We start from the raw sequence: 21,151 nt of genomic DNA on the forward strand, positions 1-21,151 counted from the left end.
TGTGTTTTCCATTTTGTTCCTATTATATTCCTATGTTTCCAAAGCCTGTCTGGAAATCTTAATCTTAGAATTTGTCAAACACATTGAATTTAAAAACGGTTGGCAACTGATTTAGTAATTGAGTGAAGCGTTAAATGGAAATGAAGTTTCTCCTCCTCAATTAAAGCCAACACCTCTCCTCTCGCTCCGCCTCCTCGCTGACAGTCATGAGACAGGAATGTGTGAGCCTTTTTAATTAAAGGTGCATCTTGTCTGCACTGACAGACGGCGCAGGTAGTGACAGCTGCACAGTTTGGGTAAGTCCAAGAGTTATTTTTTATTATTGTTTGTTTTCCTATGATTAAAATGGAGCATGAAATAACCTGCAGTTATCTATTTTTACTATGTACCACAGCAAGCTGTAGCCAAAACAACATTTTTTATAGAATAGATATGATAGAATACCTCCACTTCTGCATTTGACCAAACTAACCCCTGTTTTTTTGGATTTAAAGCCTTAAAAACGTACGAATGCTGAGGCAGTTAGGACACTTTGTCTTTTTCATCGACTTTTTGTGGGTTTTTGTTGTGCGTCTGTAACAGTCACTGCTATTGTCTTGTCCGACCGGTTGGACTGGAACCTAAAATGGCACCGCCCTTCATTTAATGTATTTGTATGTTCATTTTAGTGCATATCGCTGCGGGGAGATCATGTTCAGCACCAGTTCAGGTAAGAAAATGTTCATTCTTCCGGATCAGTTACTGTATCAAGGTAAAAAATGATTTGGCTTTGTCTTCAATTGGTGCCCCTTACAGACACCCACCCGTCAGGGTACGACCTCGACCTCTCTGAAGGTCTGCGTCCTGAGGAAGGGGGCGATCATGGAAAGGATCGCGATGGCCATCAAAGAAGAGGTCGCGATGACGATGATCGTCATGGAGATGGCCATCAAAGAAGAGATCATGATGACGATGATCGTCATGGAGATGGCCATCAAAGAAGAGATCGCGATGGCAATGATCGTCATGGAGATGACCATCAAAAAAGAGATCGCGATGGCAATGATCGTCATGGAGATGACCATCAAAGAAGAGATCGCGATGGCGATGATCGTCATGGAGATGGCCATCAAAGAAGAGACCACGGTGATGATAACGACAATCGTCATGGAGGTGGCCATCAAAGAAGAGATCGCGATAGCGATGATCGTCATGGAGATGGCCATCAAAGAAGAGATCGCGATAGCGATGATCGTCATGGAGATGGCCATCAAAGAAGAGACCACGGTGATGATAACGACGATCGTCATGGAGGTGGCCGTCGTGGAGGTGGAAGCCCGGGCCGTGGCAGCGGCAGTGGCAGTGGCAGTGGCAGCGGCAGCGGCAGTGGCAGCGAAGATGAGCATGGCCACCGTAAAAAACATGGCCGCAAAAACAAGCACGGGCGTGGCCATGGGCGCGGCCATGGGCGTGGTCATGGACGGGGAGGCCGGTAGAAAGATGAAAGGTGAGTTTGTATGTGATCCTGCTATGACGAGCCCCCTACACCAAACCTAAATCTGATTTTTCCACACATATCCAGATTGTTATCCAGCTTGATTTTCTTGGCAGTCTGCACAGCAAAACAACACCACGTGAGATCTGATTCAAACCACATACAGAGGTGGTTTTGAATCTGACTAGACGATGTCAATATGGACAAACACACAGATTGCATCTGATCACTATCAATATATAGTGTCTGATGTGAACAGTTGGTCAGGGAGATCAGATTCTGGTTTGGGCTGCAGTCTAAACAAGGCTTGATACAGTTTCTTCAATGTCTGTCAATTAACCATCTTAAAGGTTACACACTGGACCTTTAACTCAGATATTGTGAAGCTTATTTCCCTGTCTGATGTCACTATGTTATACTTTATGTCATTACAGCAAAGAATATAATCTTCTTTGATTTGTCTTCCTTTTCTCTTCCAGACGCCAAACACAACAGACTCTACGTCACCATCATGTTCCTTCTCTTTAAAAGGAACATGCATTTACCACATTATACTCATTTTAGAGCCATTGTTTTATGTCTTCTGGGAGCTGAATAAACACACAAGTACATTAACTGTGCAACTGGCTAAATCTTGTATGTTTGCCCTTTAAATAAAAGGTACATTTAAAGACAAACTGTAAATGATTCCTTTGCAGTCCTTTTGTCCTGATTTTAAATGTATTCTTATACAATTTCATTTGTTGTCCTTTAGACGTTTGATCAGCCAAAACTAAACGGAAAAAAGAATGATACATGTGGGTCCTATACCCGAAAAATACTGTATTTTCACTTTTATCAAGGTCAGATCTCCACACTTCACACAGGTTCATTCCTGACCTTGACAACAATGGTTCAATGTCAAACCATAACTCAAAATCACCTTACTGCCTATTTCACACCGAAAGAAAGAAAAACATGAATTAAATATAGTTTTAATCAATACTTCTGGCAACTTTGAAGAACTTGAATGTGAATTACAGTGTTTTGTTTTAATCTTTTTTTATTTTTATCAATGTATAACTAAGCCAAGCAATCACTCCCTCCCTAAAAAGTCAAGTTTAATCTCTTACTGCTGACAAAACAGACATGGAAAAAAAAAACGCTGAGCGGGGGAAACATTGACTTAACCCTGACTAACCTCGGCTTCTGTTTTCAACGTGCACTGAGCACATGCAGCATATCTTGTTGAACAGGTGTCGTTTTCTCACCGACAATAACATCATTATCATTATTATTATCATTAATAAGATAAAACCTCCTTCTAAACGCTCTTTATATGCTTTCTAGTGGACATTTTACATCCAGACATTTGATTTCTAACCAAAACTGATGTGAATTATCAAAATGTCACATACATTTATGCCTAGAAATTCTTGACTCTGTCTCTTTTGTGTGTTGAGAGTAAATGAGGTAAATAAGGGATCGAATAGTGGGAATCACTGGTGACACCATGTGGTAGAATTATGTCAGTGCTGAATGTAAACTCATCCATGAAAGAAAATAGTTCCTCCAGTTTGAGAAATGTTTGTCACAACACAACTATTATCTCCGTTGCAACACGTAATCATGACGCAGAAAAGACAGATGACAGAGAAGCTGCATTCCTCCAGCATTACAGGATCGTCCTCATACAACGTAGTCCGTGTCATTGTCAATGAACGGCAGGCTGTTGTACTGAATCTCCACCTCCCAGAAGAGCTGCAGAGCCTGAGCGACGATGTCCTCTGACATCTTCTGAGCAAAATCCAGAAGCGGTTGACTGACTGGAAGACAGATGTCCTCCGTCGTCTCCTCCGGTCTGACAAAGCACCGAATCTCCCTGAACTCCTCGATCTCCTGCTCCAGCTTCTCCTCCAGGAACACTGTGGTCTCATCTCCTCCTCCTTTGTCTGAGTGGGACGAAGGCCAGCATGTCGACTCATTACATCCCATTTCACTGACGCTCTGGAGGAATGGTCAGAATTTTGGCGGCACTTTGATGATCATTTCCATGACTACAGAGAGAAAAAAAAAAGCTGTTAAAAATGTATTTAAGACTCTTCCAGAAGCTTCTGTTGACAGTAAAATCAAGACAAACAAGTCCTCAAAGCCTCAAGGTTACATATGTTAAACAGTACAGACAAGAATATATACATTAAAATACAGTTTAAGTGACAGAACAAGTCATACAGATTCATTTTAAGGCTTTAAAATTATGTTTTTAAGAAAATATGTGCTGCCACAACGGAAAAACTAACAATACTTTAGAAGCATTTACCCTCTCCTGTGTGCTGCAGCTCCTCCCTGAACTCCGAGCAGGTACATTTAAGGTTTCTCCAACCTTCAAAAACTGCTGATAAACACAGAGCTGAACCCGTTTCCTCCTGTTGGCTGTTGCTGCCGTGGTGGTGGGAGGAGCACACGACCCAAAACATACCACTGTTTCTCCTAAAAATAAATGATTTACTGCTGCTTCAGAAACATTAGTGTAAGTGGATGGTGATTTTCCTACAGCTATGTGTTGGTTTATAGGTTAATTCATAGCAAAATATGAAAAGAATGATGTTATGATGTCTTGAATTAATTCCACCTGAAGTGGTTTCCTACCACGTGGTTTAATCATTTTAATGTGGCAGAGTTATAGAGGATCGCTCAGTACGATTGTACACGGTGTGACTTGAATAAAGTTTCAGATTCCAGTGAATAATCATCTGTGAATATATAACTTTTTGATGGCGCTGTAATCCTGCTGTTAATATTCAGCTAAATTTGGTATTTTTCAATTTTCCGGGATTTTTTGGGGGGTGAAACTGGGGTTTAATGTCAGTTTCAACACATCATCAGGTTAGTAATGCTGGTATTTGCACTTGAGTTGTTATCCTTTTGAAGATAAGAAACACAAAAAGCCTTCTTTCTTAGTTTATATATATATATATATATATATATATATATATATATATATATAAAATGTATTATAATTTCAAGCCCTGAAAGAAAAGAGACTTTAACAAAGTAAAAGTTAAATGACTTGAGTACTCTTTCCACCTGTGGAGTTAACCCTTCCTGCTGTGTCTTCAAACAAGAGGGTCTTCTTCTGTCCACAAAACTTTTAAAGTTTAAAATAAGTTGTTAATTAAAACACTTTGCTTTTAATTATAAATAATAAAGCAATAATGTTATTCAATTACCCAAGCTTAAATTAAAACGTGCGATATGTATTCTCTTACTACCTCTTTAAACATCTTCTCTCTTGCTTGCAGCCAATCATGAAGTGTAAGTGTCAGGGGAGAGACTTATTTAATCCAGCGTCACTGCACCGACCTCTTCTTCCCCACAGGATGCTCCTCTTGTTCTGTCTGTCCGTCCTCTTCTTCTCCGAGGCCTTTTCCATGGAGACGAACCAGAGCTCCAAGCTGCTGGCGGAGAGCGGAGAGCAGTGCTCGGCCTGCGACTTCCGGGAGCACAGCAAGCAGATGAGGCTCCACAGCATCAAGTCCCAGATCCTCAGCATCCTGCGGCTCGAGCAGGCTCCCAACATCAGCCGGGACATGATCCGCCAGCTGCTCCCCAAAGCGCCGCCTCTGACGCAGCTCCTGGACCAGTACGACCCACGCGTGGAGGACGAGGACCACGCCACCACGGAGACCATCATCACTATGGCCACCAAGCGTAACTAAACCGAGCAAAAAAAAAAAAAAAAACTTTACCGCAGTAAAAACGTCGTGCGTAAAAAGCGAAATCTGTGCGTAAATTATGTGCGTAAAGTTTGTTTCCAAGTAAGAAGGAGGCAGCAAACGCATCAGTTATACGTTCCAATAAGTAGAATATCGATTCACAGTATGCTTTTTACATATTGGTATTGAAAAAAATGTAAATTTGAGCAAAAATAACTGTTTACTTGTGGAAGAAGAAAGTGTAGTTTCATTCCAGTTACCTTTTTGTTTTTTTTGTCAATTGTACTATTTTCTTTTAGTTAAACTTGATTTTTAAATGTTTCTAGACTAAATAATTGACAAATTCACCCATGTCATGACTTGCTTTAAGTGTTTTAAAAGTGAATTTCATAAAGTTACTTACTTTGTTGGCACATTTGGGTAAAGTGTTAGTCAGACAGTAAGTCAAGGACCAAAATCAGTATATGTGACAAGATAATTTAACATATTATGTATGTGATTTATGTGAATGATTTTTTTTTTTCCCAGCTAATCCGATTTTCCAGGACGAGACGTCCTGCTGTCTGTTCAGCCTAAGTCCAAAGATCCAGCCCAAAAACATCCTGACTGCTCAGCTGTGGGTTCATCTGCGGCCAGCCCACATGGTCACCACTGTCTTCCTGCAGCTGTCCCACCTCAAACCCGGGAGGGTGGGGAACAACACCCGCGTCCGAGTCCGCTCCCTGAAGATCGACATGGACGCCGGCGCCGGCTCCTGGCAAAGCATCGACATCAAGTCGCTGTTGCAGGCTTGGCTGCGTCAGCCGGAGACCAACTACAGCATCGAGATCAACGCTTACAACTCCAGAGGGGACGATCTGGCCGTGACCTCTCCAGAGCCAGGAGAGGAAGGACTGGTGAGTTCATCCTGGAAGCCTTTACTCACTTGAAGTTATTGGAAAAGTGTGTATAAAAATTGAAAAGAACCCAAATTAATACCGTGTTTGAACCTCCAGGCAGAAGTCACGATTTACACAATTCTATCAGAAGTGTCACATGAGCTGCACATTAACAGTCAGGCAGGAGGGAAAAGATGAAGACCACAGAGAAGGTTCATGGATGTTGTGAAGGAGGACAAGAAGACAGCTGGTGTAGCAGAAGAGGACACAAGGGATGTAGGGCAAGAGGGAGGCAGATGATCCACGGTGGCGACCCCATAAGATTGAACACAATTGACAGTAGATAAGTGAATAGCAACCTGTCCTCCAACCTAAACCCCACATTTGACCCATAGTTTCCTAATATACTGCCCCCAGTGGTAGGAGAGATACGACACTGATATTTTTCAACAAAGTGTTAGTGAGGCTATGGTTAGGGTTAAAAAATTCTTAAAAAGTAAGTTACACAAAAAACGGACTAACCTTGGCTATGCCATTCATTTATTTGTTGATATTGTAAATGTAATTCAATATCACACAGCGTTTTGTCGCGGGGGAAAATTAACAAAAACAAACTCCGGTGCATGAGAGCTAGTGAGAGTAATGCAGGATCCAATGCATGTTGAGCTAATGCATTCAACAACCCTGGTAAATTTGATCACTTCTGCAGGCTCTACAAGTGTGGCGAGCTTAGTGGAGAAGCTTCACGATGCATTCAAGAACTCTCTTAAGACTGATTTTTCATCTATGTATTTATCTCAGTCACTACCCTAAATACCTCTGTGTGTCTCTGTGCGCCTGTCAGTCACTCTCTGGAGGTTACTTCTTTGTCATTTTCCTGACCGATTGGACTATTAATTCTATACTGCCCCCGCGATTTCCGGTGGTATCACCGTAAGCTCCCCTGCTTGGCGCACAATGACGGACGAAATGAACTAAATGGGCATTTAATCTGTATCACTTCTGTAGACACACATGCAGTCCACTAACCTAATCATGCTATCTTTGACTGATGGTTAACAAAATTTAGATGATGAAAATATGACACTCTCTTTTCCAGCAACCATTCATTGAGGTGAAGATTCTCGACAGCCCCAAAAGGTCGCGCCGCGACTCGGGCCTCAACTGCGATGAGGAATCTGCGGAGACGCGCTGCTGCCGCTACGGACTGACCGTCGACTTCGAGGAGTTCGGCTGGGACTGGATCATCGCGCCCAAGCGATACCGAGCCAACTACTGCTCTGGCGAGTGTGAGTTCATGCACCTGCAGCAGTACCCGCACGCACACCTGGTGAACAAGGCCAATCCGCGAGGCACGGTGGGGCCCTGCTGCACACCCACCAAGATGTCGCCGATCAACATGCTCTACTTCAACCGCAAGGAGCAGATCATCTACGGGAAGATTCCAGATATGGTGGTCGACCACTGCGGCTGCTCGTGAGAAGGTCCGGACCGTCAGAAGCTTGATTTCCAGTGACAGTGATGCAAAAATATCCAAACACAAAAACAGATATGGACCCAAAAAGAAGAGAAGCTGAGTATCTTATCTTTGTATAAATATACTACCTTTGAATGAGCTCTGTTTCTGCAGAGGACCAAGGACACAAACCTTCACCTGAAGGCCACTGTTGGCTCTTCAACACACTGATGAAGGGACACGCTGAACCTATAAAGGTACATTGTGTGAATTTTAGGAGTATTTATAGGCAAAAACTAAATATACCACACATAGTCATGTATGTATAGGTGAATAATTGCTTTAGATTTAATTTTTACTCAAGGACGGGGTCTTGCTCTAAGGAGCCAGTGTCCTCAGCAAATCAGTTTCAACAAAGTTATTAAATGCTGAATTAGCTCTTGGAAGATTTCAGTCATACCGTACATGGACAGATAGCCAAATCCCAGCTGCTTCCTGTCGTCCCGAAACCGTGTCCTGATTTGAGTCTTGATCAGGACAAACCCTGCGGGGCACCTTCCACGTGAGTCCTTATTTTGGAAAACATGAACCGGTTGACTGGGCCGACACTTCCACCCCTCTCTGTCCTAGCACTCTGTGTTTGCAGACCAGTTTTCACTGCAACAGAAACAGACTTTTTAAAAGAGGTTGATGCTGGTGTTGTGGTTTTTAAAACATTGAAATGCTGCCCCATCTTCCCCCAGAGCAACAATAGATAAATTAGTCCAAAAAATATGCTAACAGGGGAGACTGGATGGAGCTGAACTGACAAATTCCATGACTGAAAGTGATTGGCTGACTGATCTGTCACCCAAAACCCATTGACACCTGCCCAGTGTTTATTTCCCTCACCTTGTCTCATAGAGCCTTAGGTTTGATGCTTAGGTTTGATCACCTTTGACCTTTACTGGTGTGTAACTGCAAACAAACCTGCAGGATTGTGTATTTCTGTGGAAAACTGGCTTCAAAAGCTATTTTGACACAAAAGTGAACTACAGTTAAATACCGATGTCCTGCCACTTGTCACCTTCAGGAAATTTCACTGGACACACTCATTTCTTGTTGTTGTATTCAGGGAAGAGAAGCATCAAGTGGCAGTTGCAAGTGCTGAAACACTTTCGTCAGTTGTTGTGTGCTGTGGTTTCCAGTCACACTAAAAATTATTTCCTGAGCTTCACACCAAAACCAGCCCTTTAAAGTCAGCCTCTTCAGCTCTAGTCGAACTTAAACCTGACCATTATTCGAGGAAAAAGAACTCCAAACCTTCTTCCTGGAGGTTTTTCTGATATTAAATCTTCACAGATTGATTTAATAGCGTCTGGCCCATCAGCTAAAATGACAATGTGAGCAGAAAATGTGATCTCAGAGGGAGGTTTCATCTCGATTTGAAGCTGAGTGCAGATGTCCTGAGTGTTGTTGTGCTTCACAGGGGTTTGTGACCCAAAAGTCTTTGTTATGCTGTTGGAACAGAATGTTCTGCACTGAACACGAGTCCACTTTTTTACATATTTAGTTTACACAATTTTTATTGGTGCATATATGTCGGTGTTATCTACTCTAAAGTAAGCAGTCTATAAGCAGTCTTTCTCTGACTGACTTGATTGTTACAAGTTCAGACTATAACGTGCAGTCAGAATGTGCAAAACATGGGGTCACGATGCTGCATCTGTGGTCAGGTGATGGTATGATAGGAGAAATATGAACTGGGTCACATTTCCCCTTCATTTATGGTGTAACGTGCAAAAATGCACATAGTATGTGCTATTCTGTTAATTGCAGTTGCTCACATTTTGTATTTTAATCAAATTTCAAGTTGTTTTTAAGTTGGAAAATCTTTATTGCTATCAAAATAAAGCTAGTGTAGAGAGAACTGTGGTTGTACTGTATTGTTAGTGGCGTGAAATCTGCTGTGCCGAACCACAATGTTTATGGAGGATAAAGTTCTACTGATAGTTTTTCCTTCTTCTAAGAAATGTTCTATATTTCCACCACATGGGTGCGCCAAAGTTCACTGTATGTAACTTGTATATGGGGTTTAAGTTTCATATTTTGTCCTCAGCACTCTGTATACTCTGTGCATGTGTATGAATAATGATGAATCAACTGTAAATGTTCAATTTTTATGAGGCATAATTATGAGTTTGTGCATAGTTGTAATTGAAATGATTACAAATTTCAAATTCATTGCTTGTTTTATCATGTTCTGTTGTTGTTATATTTGTATTTCCAGTGTTATTAGATTACTCATTGTAAATTACACACTGCACATTTATAGTATACCTACGTTGTTATAAACTCGACATAATCTACTTTAATTGCTGATAACTCCACTTCCAGACTTTATCCACAGTTGTAACAAGTTATATCCTCCTAAATATATTTAATTGTCTAATTTTAACAAAGATACAAACAGGTAAAAACAGGTGTCTGTGATTTCAACAATAATCTGTACTGCAATAAAATATTTTTAAATTGATATGTATGTAAACATATCAATTTGAGTCCCATTAGGTGCTCCAGAATAACATTTTTAATAAATGTTGGTAAAGCCTGACACGTGAAATGTTTAATAAACTATATTTGCAAGTGTTTCTTTAAATTAAAATAGACTCAAAATAAACTCATGTTTGACTCAAATACACACTGAGTTTGTATTTGTTATTATTGTGAAAGTCTGTATTTATGTTTAATGTGTTATAATATCTTGTTGAAAAGATAATAATTTATCTCCATTTACAAACAACATGTTTTTTTAAATAATTTTAATTTCTTATTATTGACTATTTCAGCTTAGTATTAACGCGTAAACTGACTGAGAATAAGTTTCGGTTTCAGAGACGTAGGTGCCTGACTTACTTTCTCTTTCTCTGAAAACACGTGGTCAGTGGAGGCTGTTGTGTTTATTAGCTTCCCTCCCTTTGAAATCCCGTATCGGAATTGCTTTTGAAAAATGTTCACCCATCTTACATGTAATCATTTACCTTTGTACAAGAAGATAAATTAAATAAATTGTTTACTCTTCATTCTGTGCTTTAAAGACCTAAGTATGATGAAAATACTTTTTTTTTTATCAATATGTATGGGGAGGTTTGTGAGTTGACGGAACAGCCGCCTGGTCGTCCTTCTGATTGGTCATCACAGGAAAAGAGGCGGGTCTGTGAAGTCTATCCAAAACAGTGATTGGCTAACGGCATTTCCGACAGTTAGACACACAGCACTAGCTGCAGGGAGCTGACACGCCAGTGCACAGCTTTAGAAAAACACAAAAGGAAATAAAACTACATTTCTTTTAAAGGTTTGTTCACATCTTCCTTTAAATAAAAGGTAAGTGTAACGATTTCCTTAATGTCGTAGTGACATTATTTAGCCTGAATTCCATCAGCTAATGATACACTGCAATGCCAAACAGTATTGAGCAGCTGAACTTCAAGATAAACAAACCTAAACTACTTTTTAAAAAGCACAAAACTACTTTTATGTTAGTGTGTCTGGTGTTCTTATACTGCATCAAACAGCAGTCAAACTTTAAATCGTGGTGGTTATGTGGTTATGACTGTCACCGCCCACCAAATGAGGACTGAAACATAAATTATTAACCACCCACCTGTACTTCTTGTGGGAATTGCAACGTTTATGTAACACCAGGTAAAACACAAGCAGGCCGAATTCACCAGTGGGGCCTCAGCATTCGTGTGGTGTTGTTGAGTTTGAGTGAATTCAACGGGAACGTGTCAGTAAAGATGAGAATATCCTAAAATGTAGGTTTTTTTGGACGGAGTTTGGTATATGAGGAGCGGTAGAGTTTGCTGGGTTGTCTTGGTGATCTAAAAGGAGCCAATGTGTACTTTTATTATTCTTGTCTTGGGAAAATGGGAAATTCGTTTAATGTAATCAACTCTTGCATAATGTAATATTTCAGTATGCGATAGAATAACATCAACTGCACTGACTTAAATGGTACGAGATACAAATTCATTCTGGTTAAATGCAGATTTTAGTGTGTGGAGATTTTGCCCACGGAAGACTTCAGCTGAAGGATTTAATTACCTAGGTATTACTTAGGTAAGTTGGGGAAATTGAAACCTATAGTGACAAAGGTGTGATGCAACAGTAACCTTGAATTTTCTTGCACTGTCCTACACACTTGAGGTGCAAGAATGACACAAATTCAAGTGATATTTTTTGTCAATTTCTGTCTTTTTTTCAGCTAAACAGCACAAACATTTAACACACCGTCCCTAAGTGTCATTTATTTCCATTAACTTCTAATTTAAAACTAAATTACCATTCATCCTCACAGATTACAGACTGCTTTTTCTTTTTTTAATAGTTTTTAGTTTTAGTTTCTAGTTGAATTACGGAATAACCAACACAGCCAAAAAAGTAATGCGTCATCACATCTGATTTCCGTTTTCTTGCTCTGTAAGTGAGCAAACAGAGGAACAGGATTCAAACCATTCACTATGGACAGAGCTCAGATTATTTGTGGAATTAGTTCAAACATTATTAGTCAATAGTGGGAACACGAGAGATGTTGCACAGACAAAAACAGAGATGTGGTCAAAATGTCAAACTATAATTCAACCCAGATGGTCAACTACTCGACAAGTTCATACCCTGAATCCTAACTTGTTGAACAGAAAATGGCGCAGTGGTGCCAACTTCAGATGCTGGACTGCAAGTACCTGGAGCAGGTGGACCAACTGTATGACGACTCCTTCCCCATGGACATAAGACAGTATCTGAGCAGATGGATCGAAAGCATTGACTGGTAAGAAGTGGATCACAGCAGCTTGATTGACAGGTCGCTCTTTATGTACTCCTCCTCCTTTGTTGTTATTCGTCTCCCAAACCTGTAATTGATGATAATGATGATGATGATGTTCTCAAGTGTCTTGTTTTGTCCACCAACCAAAACATTTAATAAGCTGAAATCTTTGAAAACAAAATGATGAATTGATTATAAAATGAGTTGATGATTAATTAAGTAATCGCTTCATTGTTGCAGCCCTAAACCTTTGTATTTATTTCTTGAAAATACAAGAACATGGTTGAGCTGGAGGCCTTGATGCTTTGAACTTCTGCAGCAGCCCTTCCTCCTCCACTTTAATTAAAGCTAAATATGTCCTAAAATATGCTCAGGGACACGGTGGCAATGCAGGACTCGCTGGCTACCGTCCGTTTCCACGACCTCCTGGCTCAGCTGGACGACCAACACAGCCGCTTCGCCCTGGAGAACAACTTTCTGCTGCAGCACAACATCCGCAAAATCAAGAGGAACCTGCAGGTCGCACCCCGGCTCCAACTGAGACCTGACTCAACTCTGACACCTTTTCTGTGAGGTCAGGGGTAACAGTTATTTGTCTCCACAGGATCGGTTCCAGGATGATCCGGTCCACATGGCCATGATCATCTCCAAAAACTTGAAGGAGGAGCAGAAGATCCTGGCCACTGCAAAGAGTGCTGAGGTAAAACCTGCAAGACCACTTAAAACATTTAATTAGAGTAGGTTTCTGTAACTTTTTTGCTTAGAAAATTTTGTAATCAAGTTTCAGTGTCACCCTGAATACTCCCTTTATAGTTTCGTGGGAAGGGCAATAAATTGACTCCGCTAAAACTAAAAGGGCCCTCATTTATTTCTGCAGCAGGAGGGTGAGGTGACGGTGTCTGCCATGGTGGTGGAGAAACAGAAGCTGGACAACAAGATGAAGGAGATCAAAGAAAGAGTTCAGGTAAATCATCACGGGGAATGATGGTCTATTATTACACACGACACAGCGAATATCAAGTGTAAGACTTAGATTTTCTCTCTCTTTCAACATTAAACGCCAATTGACATGAAGCTGATACTGTTTGACACTGAAAACAAAGTGAAATGCATTTTAATATCGTCAAGAGGGGGTGATTATCTCTAACGTATGAGATTATAGGCTCATAAATCTGAGATTTATGAGTCTACCATCTGTAAAGCTGCAATCCTGTTTTCCAGTGTGTGGACCAGAACATCAAGAATGTGGAAGATCTGCAGGACGAGTACGACTTTAAAATCAACACGCTGAAGATCAGGGGTGAGGAGTTGTTACTGGTTTTTATCTGTGAACACATTGTTCAGTTTATTACCTGATTCTTGTGGATACAAGTCTATAATGCTAAAAAGGGTCCGTATAATTGTTGTCCACGCGTCTCTGACTGTGTAGAGAATGAAATGAACGGCATGACACAGAAGGAGCTGGAGAAAGAGAAGACGCTGATCGCGAGGATGTGCTTTGAGCTGAAGAACAAACGACAGGTGAGCTGAGGGAGGTCACCTGTCCTGTGGGGACATTTTGACCTTGTGCTCTAAATCATTTCACATGCAATTACAATAAAATTGTTATTCCACATTTGACTGGAGCTGAACTTCTTTACAATACAATAGTTTGTACAACACCTGCACCTGTCTCTCTCTCTCTGTGAGTGTGTGTAACCTCTGCTTCTTGCGCTGCACTACAGGAAGTGGTGATCCAGCTGACCGACCTCCTGAACGCCGCTCAGACGTTGCTCTCTGACCTGATCTCCGAGGAGCTGCCGGAGTGGAAGCAGCGGCAGCAGATCGCCTGCATTGGAGGTCCACCCAATGCTTGTGTGGACCAGCTGCAGAACTGGTGAGACTCCTCACCGTCACGACAATTTAACAACAACAACAATTTGCATTTATGTCAAAATATATCATAAATCCTCCTCCTCTTCAGGTTTACAGCAGTTGCAGAGAGTCTCCAGCAGGTGCGTCAGCATCTAAAGAAGCTGCAGGAGTTGGAGCAGAAGTTTACATACGAGAGCGACCCCATCACGCAGAAGAAATCTTTCCTGGAGGCCCGAGCTCTGGATCTCCTCAAGAACCTGCTCTCCAAGTCAGTCTTCGCTTGACTCACTTGTTAATTGATTCATGAATAAGAAAAATAATAATGTAGGTATCCTGTGTGGAGCTCAAACATGTCCTGTGTGTGTGTGTGTAGCTCTCTGGTTGTAGAGAGGCAGCCCTGCATGCCCACCCACCCACAGAGGCCGTTGGTTCTGAAAACAGGCGTCCAGTTCACCGTGAAGCTCCGGTAAAACTTTTTATTTCACTTACAGTATATAATGTGTATTATAATAAAAATTGACAGTTTCCTTTGTGCTCAGGTTCCTGGTGAAGCTGCAGGAGTTTAACTACCAACTCAAAGTCAAAGCTCTGTTTGACAAGTAAGACGATGACGATTCACACAGCATAGAGTAAAGGTTTCCCTCTTAAAATGCGTGCACATATTAAAAGTGATGTTGTCCTTTTCCTCAGGGATGTGACAGAGAAGAAAGGGTACGCGCCTATACATTATTATTTTATCCTCTTCACAATAAATGTGAAGTTTGTGAACGAGTCGTGGAGGATTGACTCGATGCTCTGTCTGATTCCAGGTTCCGGAAGTTCAACATTTTGGGAACAAACACCAAAGTGATGAACATGGAGGAGTCGAATGGAAGCCTGGCAGCAGAGTTCAGACATTTGGTAACGATAGATAAAAGCAAGTTGGACGTCTTGTTGGTGTTTTGTTTTTATTATTTTTTAATAGATTTTTTTTGTCCCTTCATACAGCAACTGAAAGAGCAGAAAGTTGCCGGGAACAGAACAAATGAGGTAAGATTTAAGTAGCGTTTCTCCCCCCCCCCTCCCTGCAAAGTTCCCTGCAAACAATGACCGTATATCTTCTGTCCGTTCAGGGTCCGCTGATCGTCACCGAAGAGCTTCACTCGCTCAGCTTTGAGTCCGAGCTGCAGCTCAACCAGTCGGGACTCAACATCAAGCTGGAGGTTAAGATTGGATTAGAATGATGTAAAACAAGAACATATAAGACAGAAGAGGCTGAATTGTCATTTACTGTTGTTGTCATCGTCGTTGTAGGCCATGTCTCTGCCTGTTGTGGTCATCTCTAACGTCTGTCAGCTGCCCAGCGGCTGGGCCTCCATCCTGTGGTACAACATGCTCACCACTGAGCCCAAGGTGAGGACACACACTCGCACACACACTCATTGATGCCAGACCAAGGTTAAGCTCTTATTTGTTCATGATGAAAACTATTGATGTCTCCCGTTCTCCTCCCCGTCTTCAGAACCTGAAGTTCTTTCTCTCGCCTCCACCCGCGAAGTGGTCTCAGCTGTCCGAGGTCCTCAGCTGGCAGTTCTCCTCTGTCACCCAACGGGGCCTGAACCAGGAGCAGCTCAACATGCTGGCGGACAAATTACTCGGTCAGCGTCGAAACGAGCGTTCGAGAACTCTGTGTGAATCGCTAGAGTCTTAAAAGAGGGTGTGGAATGTCACTGTGTTTCTGTTTCAGGAGCTAAAGCTCAGAGGAATCCAGAGGGACTCATTCCCTGGACCAAGTTCTGCAAGGTGATAAACACTCCTATGTTTTTGCTCTTTAATGTATGCAAGGACAAGACATGTTTATTGAATGAATGAATAAATAAAGAAAATAACTTTCTGTTACAACAGCAAGGTTCCAATGAGAAATCTTTTCCCTTCTGGTTGTGGATTGAAGGAATCTTGGATCTGATTAAACGACACCTACTTTCCCTCTGGAACGACGGGTGAGGCGTCCGGGCTCATGCAGTTCATTTAAACGTCATCTTTTGTAAAAAAAAAAAATCTGCATCTACAGTACATTGTGTTCCGTTTGGACAGTTCCATCATGGGTTTCATCAGTAAGGAGAGGGAGAAAGGTCTGCTGAGCGACAAGTGTCCCGGCACCTTCCTGCTGCGGTTCAGCGAGAGCAGCAGAGAAGGAGCCATCACCTTCACGTGGATCGAACTCGACGTCCACGGTAAAGCGAAGTAAAATATGCAAATACATAAATGTGTGAACCACTGTTTGGATTGAGAAACCCTTAGTGGCAGATATTATATCCTGGTGCTTTTTAATTATATCCCGCGTACCGCGTATCCAAATATCTCTCTGTTTCTTCACCCAGACAAGCCGGTGTATCACTCTGTGGAGCCGTACACAAAGAAAGAGCTGGGTGCCGTGTCTCTGCCCGACATCATCCGCACATACAAGGTGATGGCCGCCGAGAACATCCCCGAAAACCCTCTGCGCTTCCTCTACCCGAACATCCCCAAAGACAAGGCCTTCGGGAAGTACTACCCCAAACCCACAGAGAGTAAGAAACCACAAACTCCTGCCTTATTATTATTATTACTATTTTTGCACATATCGGAACACAATTGAACCCAAGTTTGACCTGATTTTTCAGCTCCAGAACCAATGGACGTAGATAACAAAGAAAAGAGTGGCTACATGAAGACGGAGCTCATATCTGTCTCAGAAGTGTAAGCAGATATTTAAGATAAACTGTTTTACATATTTACACAATTTTTAATGTTTTTGCCCCAATATGTGAGTAGCGGTGGTTTGACGTCCCTGTTTCTCTGGTCCAGACATCCGTCCAGACTGCATGACAACATGATGCCCATGTCTCCTGACGACTACAGGGCTCTGGAGCAGTACGTCGGCCCCAGGGACATCGACGCCGTGGTGAGTTTCCCCGCGATGACGGGGCGTCTCGCTCTCACTCGTGTCTCTGCACAGCTCTTGTTATACGCAAGCATCCACATAATTAAAGAAAAAAAATTCCCCACCGAAATCAAAAATCATGTTTAAATCGTCCGCAGCTGATCTGTGTGTTTTGTTGTTGCTGTTTTCACATTCTGTGCTGACAATAATTAGTAATATCACGGCAAATATCACGGTTTTCGGTCACGGTTCCTTTTTATTTTTGTTTTTTACATCCGCATCAGATCTATAAATTTTAACAATCCACCATTTACATTTAAAAATCAGATATTCATGCAAACAGTCGTGCAAAAACTGGAAGAATGTTGGTGAGACATTTAAAGACGCTTTCGGTTTATTTTTGTTTCTAAAAGGTTACCAACTTCTAGGTAAGAATATAAACCGTCTGTCCTGTCAAATCCTGAAAGAATAGGTTTTCTTGCCACTGAAAAACAAGCAGACTAACCCGACTCCTTGTGCTGCCAGTCGTCACACTGGGGTCCAGTCATCATAGGTAGTAACATCGGTGCAGCAGTTCCCTGACCTCACTTGATGCCAAAATTCGGTGGCCTCCATGCTGAGTTATAAGAGTTTTTATGCAGGATAGCCCCCCACAAAAATGACCGGAAAGCCACGGATATAATAAGAAAAATAATAATAGTAATAATCTGACTGATAACAACAGGTTTCTCATTTCAGCCCCTGCCATTCGTGGCTCGGGCCCTAAAGGCCTTTGCACACCGGATGCGAACATGTGTCCACTCCATGCAGCGTTCACGTCGGCTGCAGTGAAACTGCGACTGTTCTTTGTTCGCATTATGGTTGATTTTCCTGAACTTCCGTTTCCGACCACCTCACAGCTCACAGTGTTGTCGACGACGTACAGTTCCGAACATTTAACACGGCGTCGTTCGTTTTAATCGTCAATACCAATGATGCGATTTTCGTCCCGCATCCGGTGTGCAACGACCCTAACACTCAAACAGTCAGAGATGTCACTGTGTGAAAATCTGCCCCTGCTTTCTCTGCCCCGCTTTGTCCACTTTTAAATCTTGCTATCTTTGTTTTTTTTTTGTTTTTTTTTTACTCGCTCTGCTTTCAGGCCAGCAATCTGATTGGATTTGAAGACTTTGCCATTGAGGTACTGTGGATAATGCAGCTTTAATCTTTTGCAATCCTCTACTTCTGCCATTATGTCGCACTAGGGCTGCAGCGATGAAGCGATTATTAATCGGCTTACTAAAATTAAATTTCTTTTACTAAATAAAACAAGCTCTCTGTTTTTTCAGCTTCATTAAAACTGAAGAATTTTGGTTTGAGGAAAAACATCATCATCGTCATTTCAAGGTTTGGGAAACAACTAATTGATTAATTTGAGAAACTGTTTTTGACAAATGAGCCGATTATGAAAATAATGGTGAGTTGCAGCCCTAATGTCCGCCATCTCCTTCATCCCCTTCATACACTTTACACATTAGTCACAGCTTTATCTGTACTAGGAATGAAAACCTGCTTTTTTTTATTTCTCGTGGAAGATTCGTCACATCTATCACTGGGAAACTTCTCTCTTTGTTATGTATTTATTTATTTATAGTCCACTCACATGTGCAGTGCTTTATCATCTCTTTTCCCTTTAAGTGGGCGCATCATTTACAAAATGGGCATCATGTTCTATTGAAGAAGAGCTGAAAATAGTGATTCAGACCATTGACTCGTTTACTGACGTTTCAAAATCAAGTGAAAATTAGAAGCTTCTTCTCTCATAGACGTCCAGTCAAACAGACTTATTAATATATGTTTTATTTCCTATTTGGGCTCAGGAAGAACTGTGTACATTTCCATGTAACATTCAAGAAACCTTGTGAATTTGTATCTTTTCAAACACATAGAAAAATGCATGCTGCTTCTGCCTCCTTGTCGTCGTTGGAGGAGAAAGAAAACATGTTTTTCTCATTACGGTTGAACACTTTTTTGGGAAACTAAATGAGCCACATTTCTGACTTGAATTTCAAATTTTAAAGGTAGTATTTAAAGTCAGTGTTTTGAGGAAAAATACAGTCAGAATTCTCAGATTAAAGTCATGTTGAACAATGTTGAACAAAAAAATCACCTTACTGGGATTAAAGTCAGTGTTTTGAGGAAAAAGTCACAATTGTGGGGAAAAATTTTCGATTTCTGACAAAAATATACAGTCATACTTCTCAGCTTAAAGTCAGAATTCCCAGATTAAAGTCCGGATTTTGAGGAAAAACTCACATTTCTGAGATTAAATCCGATTTCTGAAGGGCTTTTTCCCCTCAGAATTCTGGCTTTAATCTCAGAATTCATGTGTTTTTTTATTTTTTTATTTCATTTTGAAAGAAACACACACATCTTCTCCCGTTGACAAAACATTGTTCAGTTTTGTACCTTTTTTGTAAACAAATAATCACATTTTCATGTCCATCCCTTATTGCCATGTCAGAGGGATCTGTTTACTGGCGATATGCTGCACCTCTCATTCCAGTACATTCCAAAAATAGCACAAGTTTGGGGCAGCTTTGCCAGAGATTTGCCTCATTTGTGCACCGTTTTCTCCAGCCTGTGTTCAACCGAGTGTTTTGCATGCAGAATAATCTCAGCACCAGCAGAGAGAATCACCTGTTTCTCCTCTGTTCTTGTCCTCCAGATGAATTCAGACTTTCCCGACCAAAACTGAACGTCAGACGTGTCTTTTGCTTTTCCCCTGCATGAGGAACATTGTTATCTCAAAAGCGCAACAGGAATAGTTTTGAATAAATCTGCTCAGAAAACAACAGAACAAACATTTGTGAACCTTCAGGTATGTACGTTCCTGACATAGTGAATCAGTGTCTGAATATCTATGGTTACACTGATAAAAAATATCTGCACAAATACACTTTACTGTATAGAGTGTCTTAGTCTTGAACTGTGTCTGAAGAAGGCCTGAGACATTGCCTGGAAAGTTATGAAAGCAAAGCTGGTGCAGACATTTCTTATCTTCTGGTTTCCATGTTCTCAGTTCAGTGCCTAGTAATTATCCCATATCAATGTGTTTGCACTTCTGTCTAATGTCTACTCTGCAAACATGAACAGCTGATGGGTAACTCAGAATAATACAGTTTTTCGTCCAAGGCAGGTGTGCAGATTTCTTTGAGTTAGACTTGACGTGTCACTTTATTTCTGTACATATATCTTTTATTGAAAGTGGATAATGAAAGTCCCTAAAACAACGTCTACTGTGAAACAGTAACAATTGAGAATGTGATTCTGTCTCCTGTTAAGTTTCCTGCCAGTTGCACCTGAAATACTATGAAAGTACACAGATTGATCATTGTGTGTTTAAAATAAGATTTTCTGTCTGGAAAATGCAAACAGCTGTATTTGTTGAGGTTGTTGATGTAGCACCAAAACCACGAAAATAGCTTTTTATTTAAGATCATTTATCATTATCTTTAAAGTGCTGTAACTGCTATTAAACCATTTTATGTACCTGTTGGGTTGTTTGTTCATTTATTGGAAATCAGGTGTTTTCTTACCAGAGATAATATTCTTTGTGGTTTTTTTCAGTTGGTTAAGAAGCTACTGGCCTATTAGCTACTGCATTGTGCTCTTTTGGTTATTTTGTTGTAGTGTTATTTTATTTCATCATGTACTTGTTATATGCCAACAGTATAACGTAGAAATTAAATTAAATTAAATTAAATTAAATTAAATTAAATTAAATTAAATTAAATTAAATTAAATTAAATTAAATTAAATTAAAAAATGAAGCCCTTCTGTCTGATTGGCTACATTTTACTGTTAGCTGATGATCTAACGTCATCTTCATGAAAAAACGATTTCCATTTTGGGTATATGCAAATTGGGATGACACAGCCCTAGTCTCTGATTGGCTGATACACAGCCGTGGGCGTGGCACACAGCCTAATGAAGTAGCTTTTGCCACTAGAGGGCGATATAACACCACAGATCAACTGTGTGAAACGACGTTTTCGAGTGTATGCAAATTTGAATGACGCAACGCTTGTCTCTGATTGGATCAC

General features: G+C 41.0%; 3 protein-coding genes across 7 annotated transcripts; all 3 read left to right on the forward strand.

Moving 5' to 3' along the window:
- The first annotated feature begins 229 nt into the window (after positions 1 to 229).
- LOC131450348 (uncharacterized) lies at positions 230 to 2,151 on the forward strand. Its single transcript, XM_058622209.1, has 4 exons — positions 230 to 296; positions 669 to 709; positions 796 to 1,486; positions 1,954 to 2,151. Exons 3-4 carry the CDS (start codon positions 862 to 864, stop codon positions 2,070 to 2,072), a joined length of 744 nt encoding a protein of 247 aa, XP_058478192.1. The 5' UTR covers positions 230 to 296; positions 669 to 709; positions 796 to 861; the 3' UTR covers positions 2,073 to 2,151.
- A 2,606-nt stretch (positions 2,152 to 4,757) lies between these two features.
- On the forward strand, positions 4,758 to 10,152 carry LOC131455661 (growth/differentiation factor 8-like). The gene is made up of 3 exons (XM_058623469.1): positions 4,758 to 5,164; positions 5,698 to 6,065; positions 7,147 to 10,152. Exons 1-3 carry the CDS (start codon positions 4,762 to 4,764, stop codon positions 7,525 to 7,527), a joined length of 1,152 nt encoding a protein of 383 aa, XP_058479452.1. The 5' UTR covers positions 4,758 to 4,761; the 3' UTR covers positions 7,528 to 10,152.
- A 572-nt stretch (positions 10,153 to 10,724) lies between these two features.
- Positions 10,725 to 20,597, forward strand: stat1a (signal transducer and activator of transcription 1a). 5 transcript variants are annotated; one of them, XM_058622370.1, is made up of 26 exons: positions 10,725 to 10,866; positions 12,183 to 12,313; positions 12,685 to 12,829; positions 12,915 to 13,010; positions 13,188 to 13,274; positions 13,532 to 13,610; positions 13,740 to 13,831; positions 14,035 to 14,186; positions 14,274 to 14,432; positions 14,538 to 14,630; positions 14,704 to 14,763; positions 14,855 to 14,875; positions 14,974 to 15,064; positions 15,152 to 15,193; positions 15,277 to 15,366; positions 15,458 to 15,556; positions 15,666 to 15,801; positions 15,891 to 15,946; positions 16,049 to 16,143; positions 16,238 to 16,377; positions 16,525 to 16,713; positions 16,807 to 16,882; positions 16,991 to 17,087; positions 18,208 to 18,246; positions 18,395 to 18,452; positions 19,774 to 20,597. In XM_058622370.1, the coding sequence occupies exons 2-25, from the start codon at positions 12,186 to 12,188 to the stop codon at positions 18,401 to 18,403; spliced, it is 2,271 nt and encodes a 756-aa protein (XP_058478353.1). In that variant the 5' UTR covers positions 10,725 to 10,866; positions 12,183 to 12,185; the 3' UTR covers positions 18,404 to 18,452; positions 19,774 to 20,597. The 5 variants fall into 5 exon arrangements, with proteins under 5 accessions (XP_058478353.1, XP_058478351.1, XP_058478355.1 ...); XM_058622368.1 differs by lacking the exon at positions 18,395 to 18,452; XM_058622372.1 differs by lacking the exon at positions 18,208 to 18,246.
- The last annotated feature ends 554 nt before the right edge of the window (positions 20,598 to 21,151 follow it).

The sequence above is a fragment of the Solea solea genome, chromosome 2 (assembly GCF_958295425.1).
Source record: "Solea solea chromosome 2, fSolSol10.1, whole genome shotgun sequence".
Taxonomy (NCBI): domain Eukaryota; kingdom Metazoa; phylum Chordata; class Actinopteri; order Pleuronectiformes; family Soleidae; genus Solea; species Solea solea.

Bases quoted from the DNA above. Each gene is read 5' to 3' on its own strand.
- LOC131450348 (XM_058622209.1), top strand. From the start codon at position 862: ATGGAAAGGATCGCGATGGCCATCAAAGAAGAGGTCGCGATGACGATG. The intron at 1,487-1,953 runs GTGAGTTTGTAT...TTTCTCTTCCAG, and splicing joins GGCCGGTAGAAAGATGAAAG to ACGCCAAACACAACAGACTC.
- LOC131455661 (XM_058623469.1), top strand. From the start codon at position 4,762: ATGAAGTGTAAGTGTCAGGGGAGAGACTTATTTAATCCAGCGTCACTG. The intron at 5,165-5,697 runs GTAACTAAACCG...TTTTTTTCCCAG, and splicing joins CATCACTATGGCCACCAAGC to CTAATCCGATTTTCCAGGAC. The intron at 6,066-7,146 runs GTGAGTTCATCC...TCTCTTTTCCAG, and splicing joins AGCCAGGAGAGGAAGGACTG to CAACCATTCATTGAGGTGAA.
- stat1a (XM_058622368.1), top strand. From the start codon at position 12,186: ATGGCGCAGTGGTGCCAACTTCAGATGCTGGACTGCAAGTACCTGGAG. The intron at 12,314-12,684 runs GTAAGAAGTGGA...AAATATGCTCAG, and splicing joins TGGATCGAAAGCATTGACTG to GGACACGGTGGCAATGCAGG. The intron at 14,764-14,854 runs GTAAGACGATGA...CCTTTTCCTCAG, and splicing joins GTCAAAGCTCTGTTTGACAA to GGATGTGACAGAGAAGAAAG.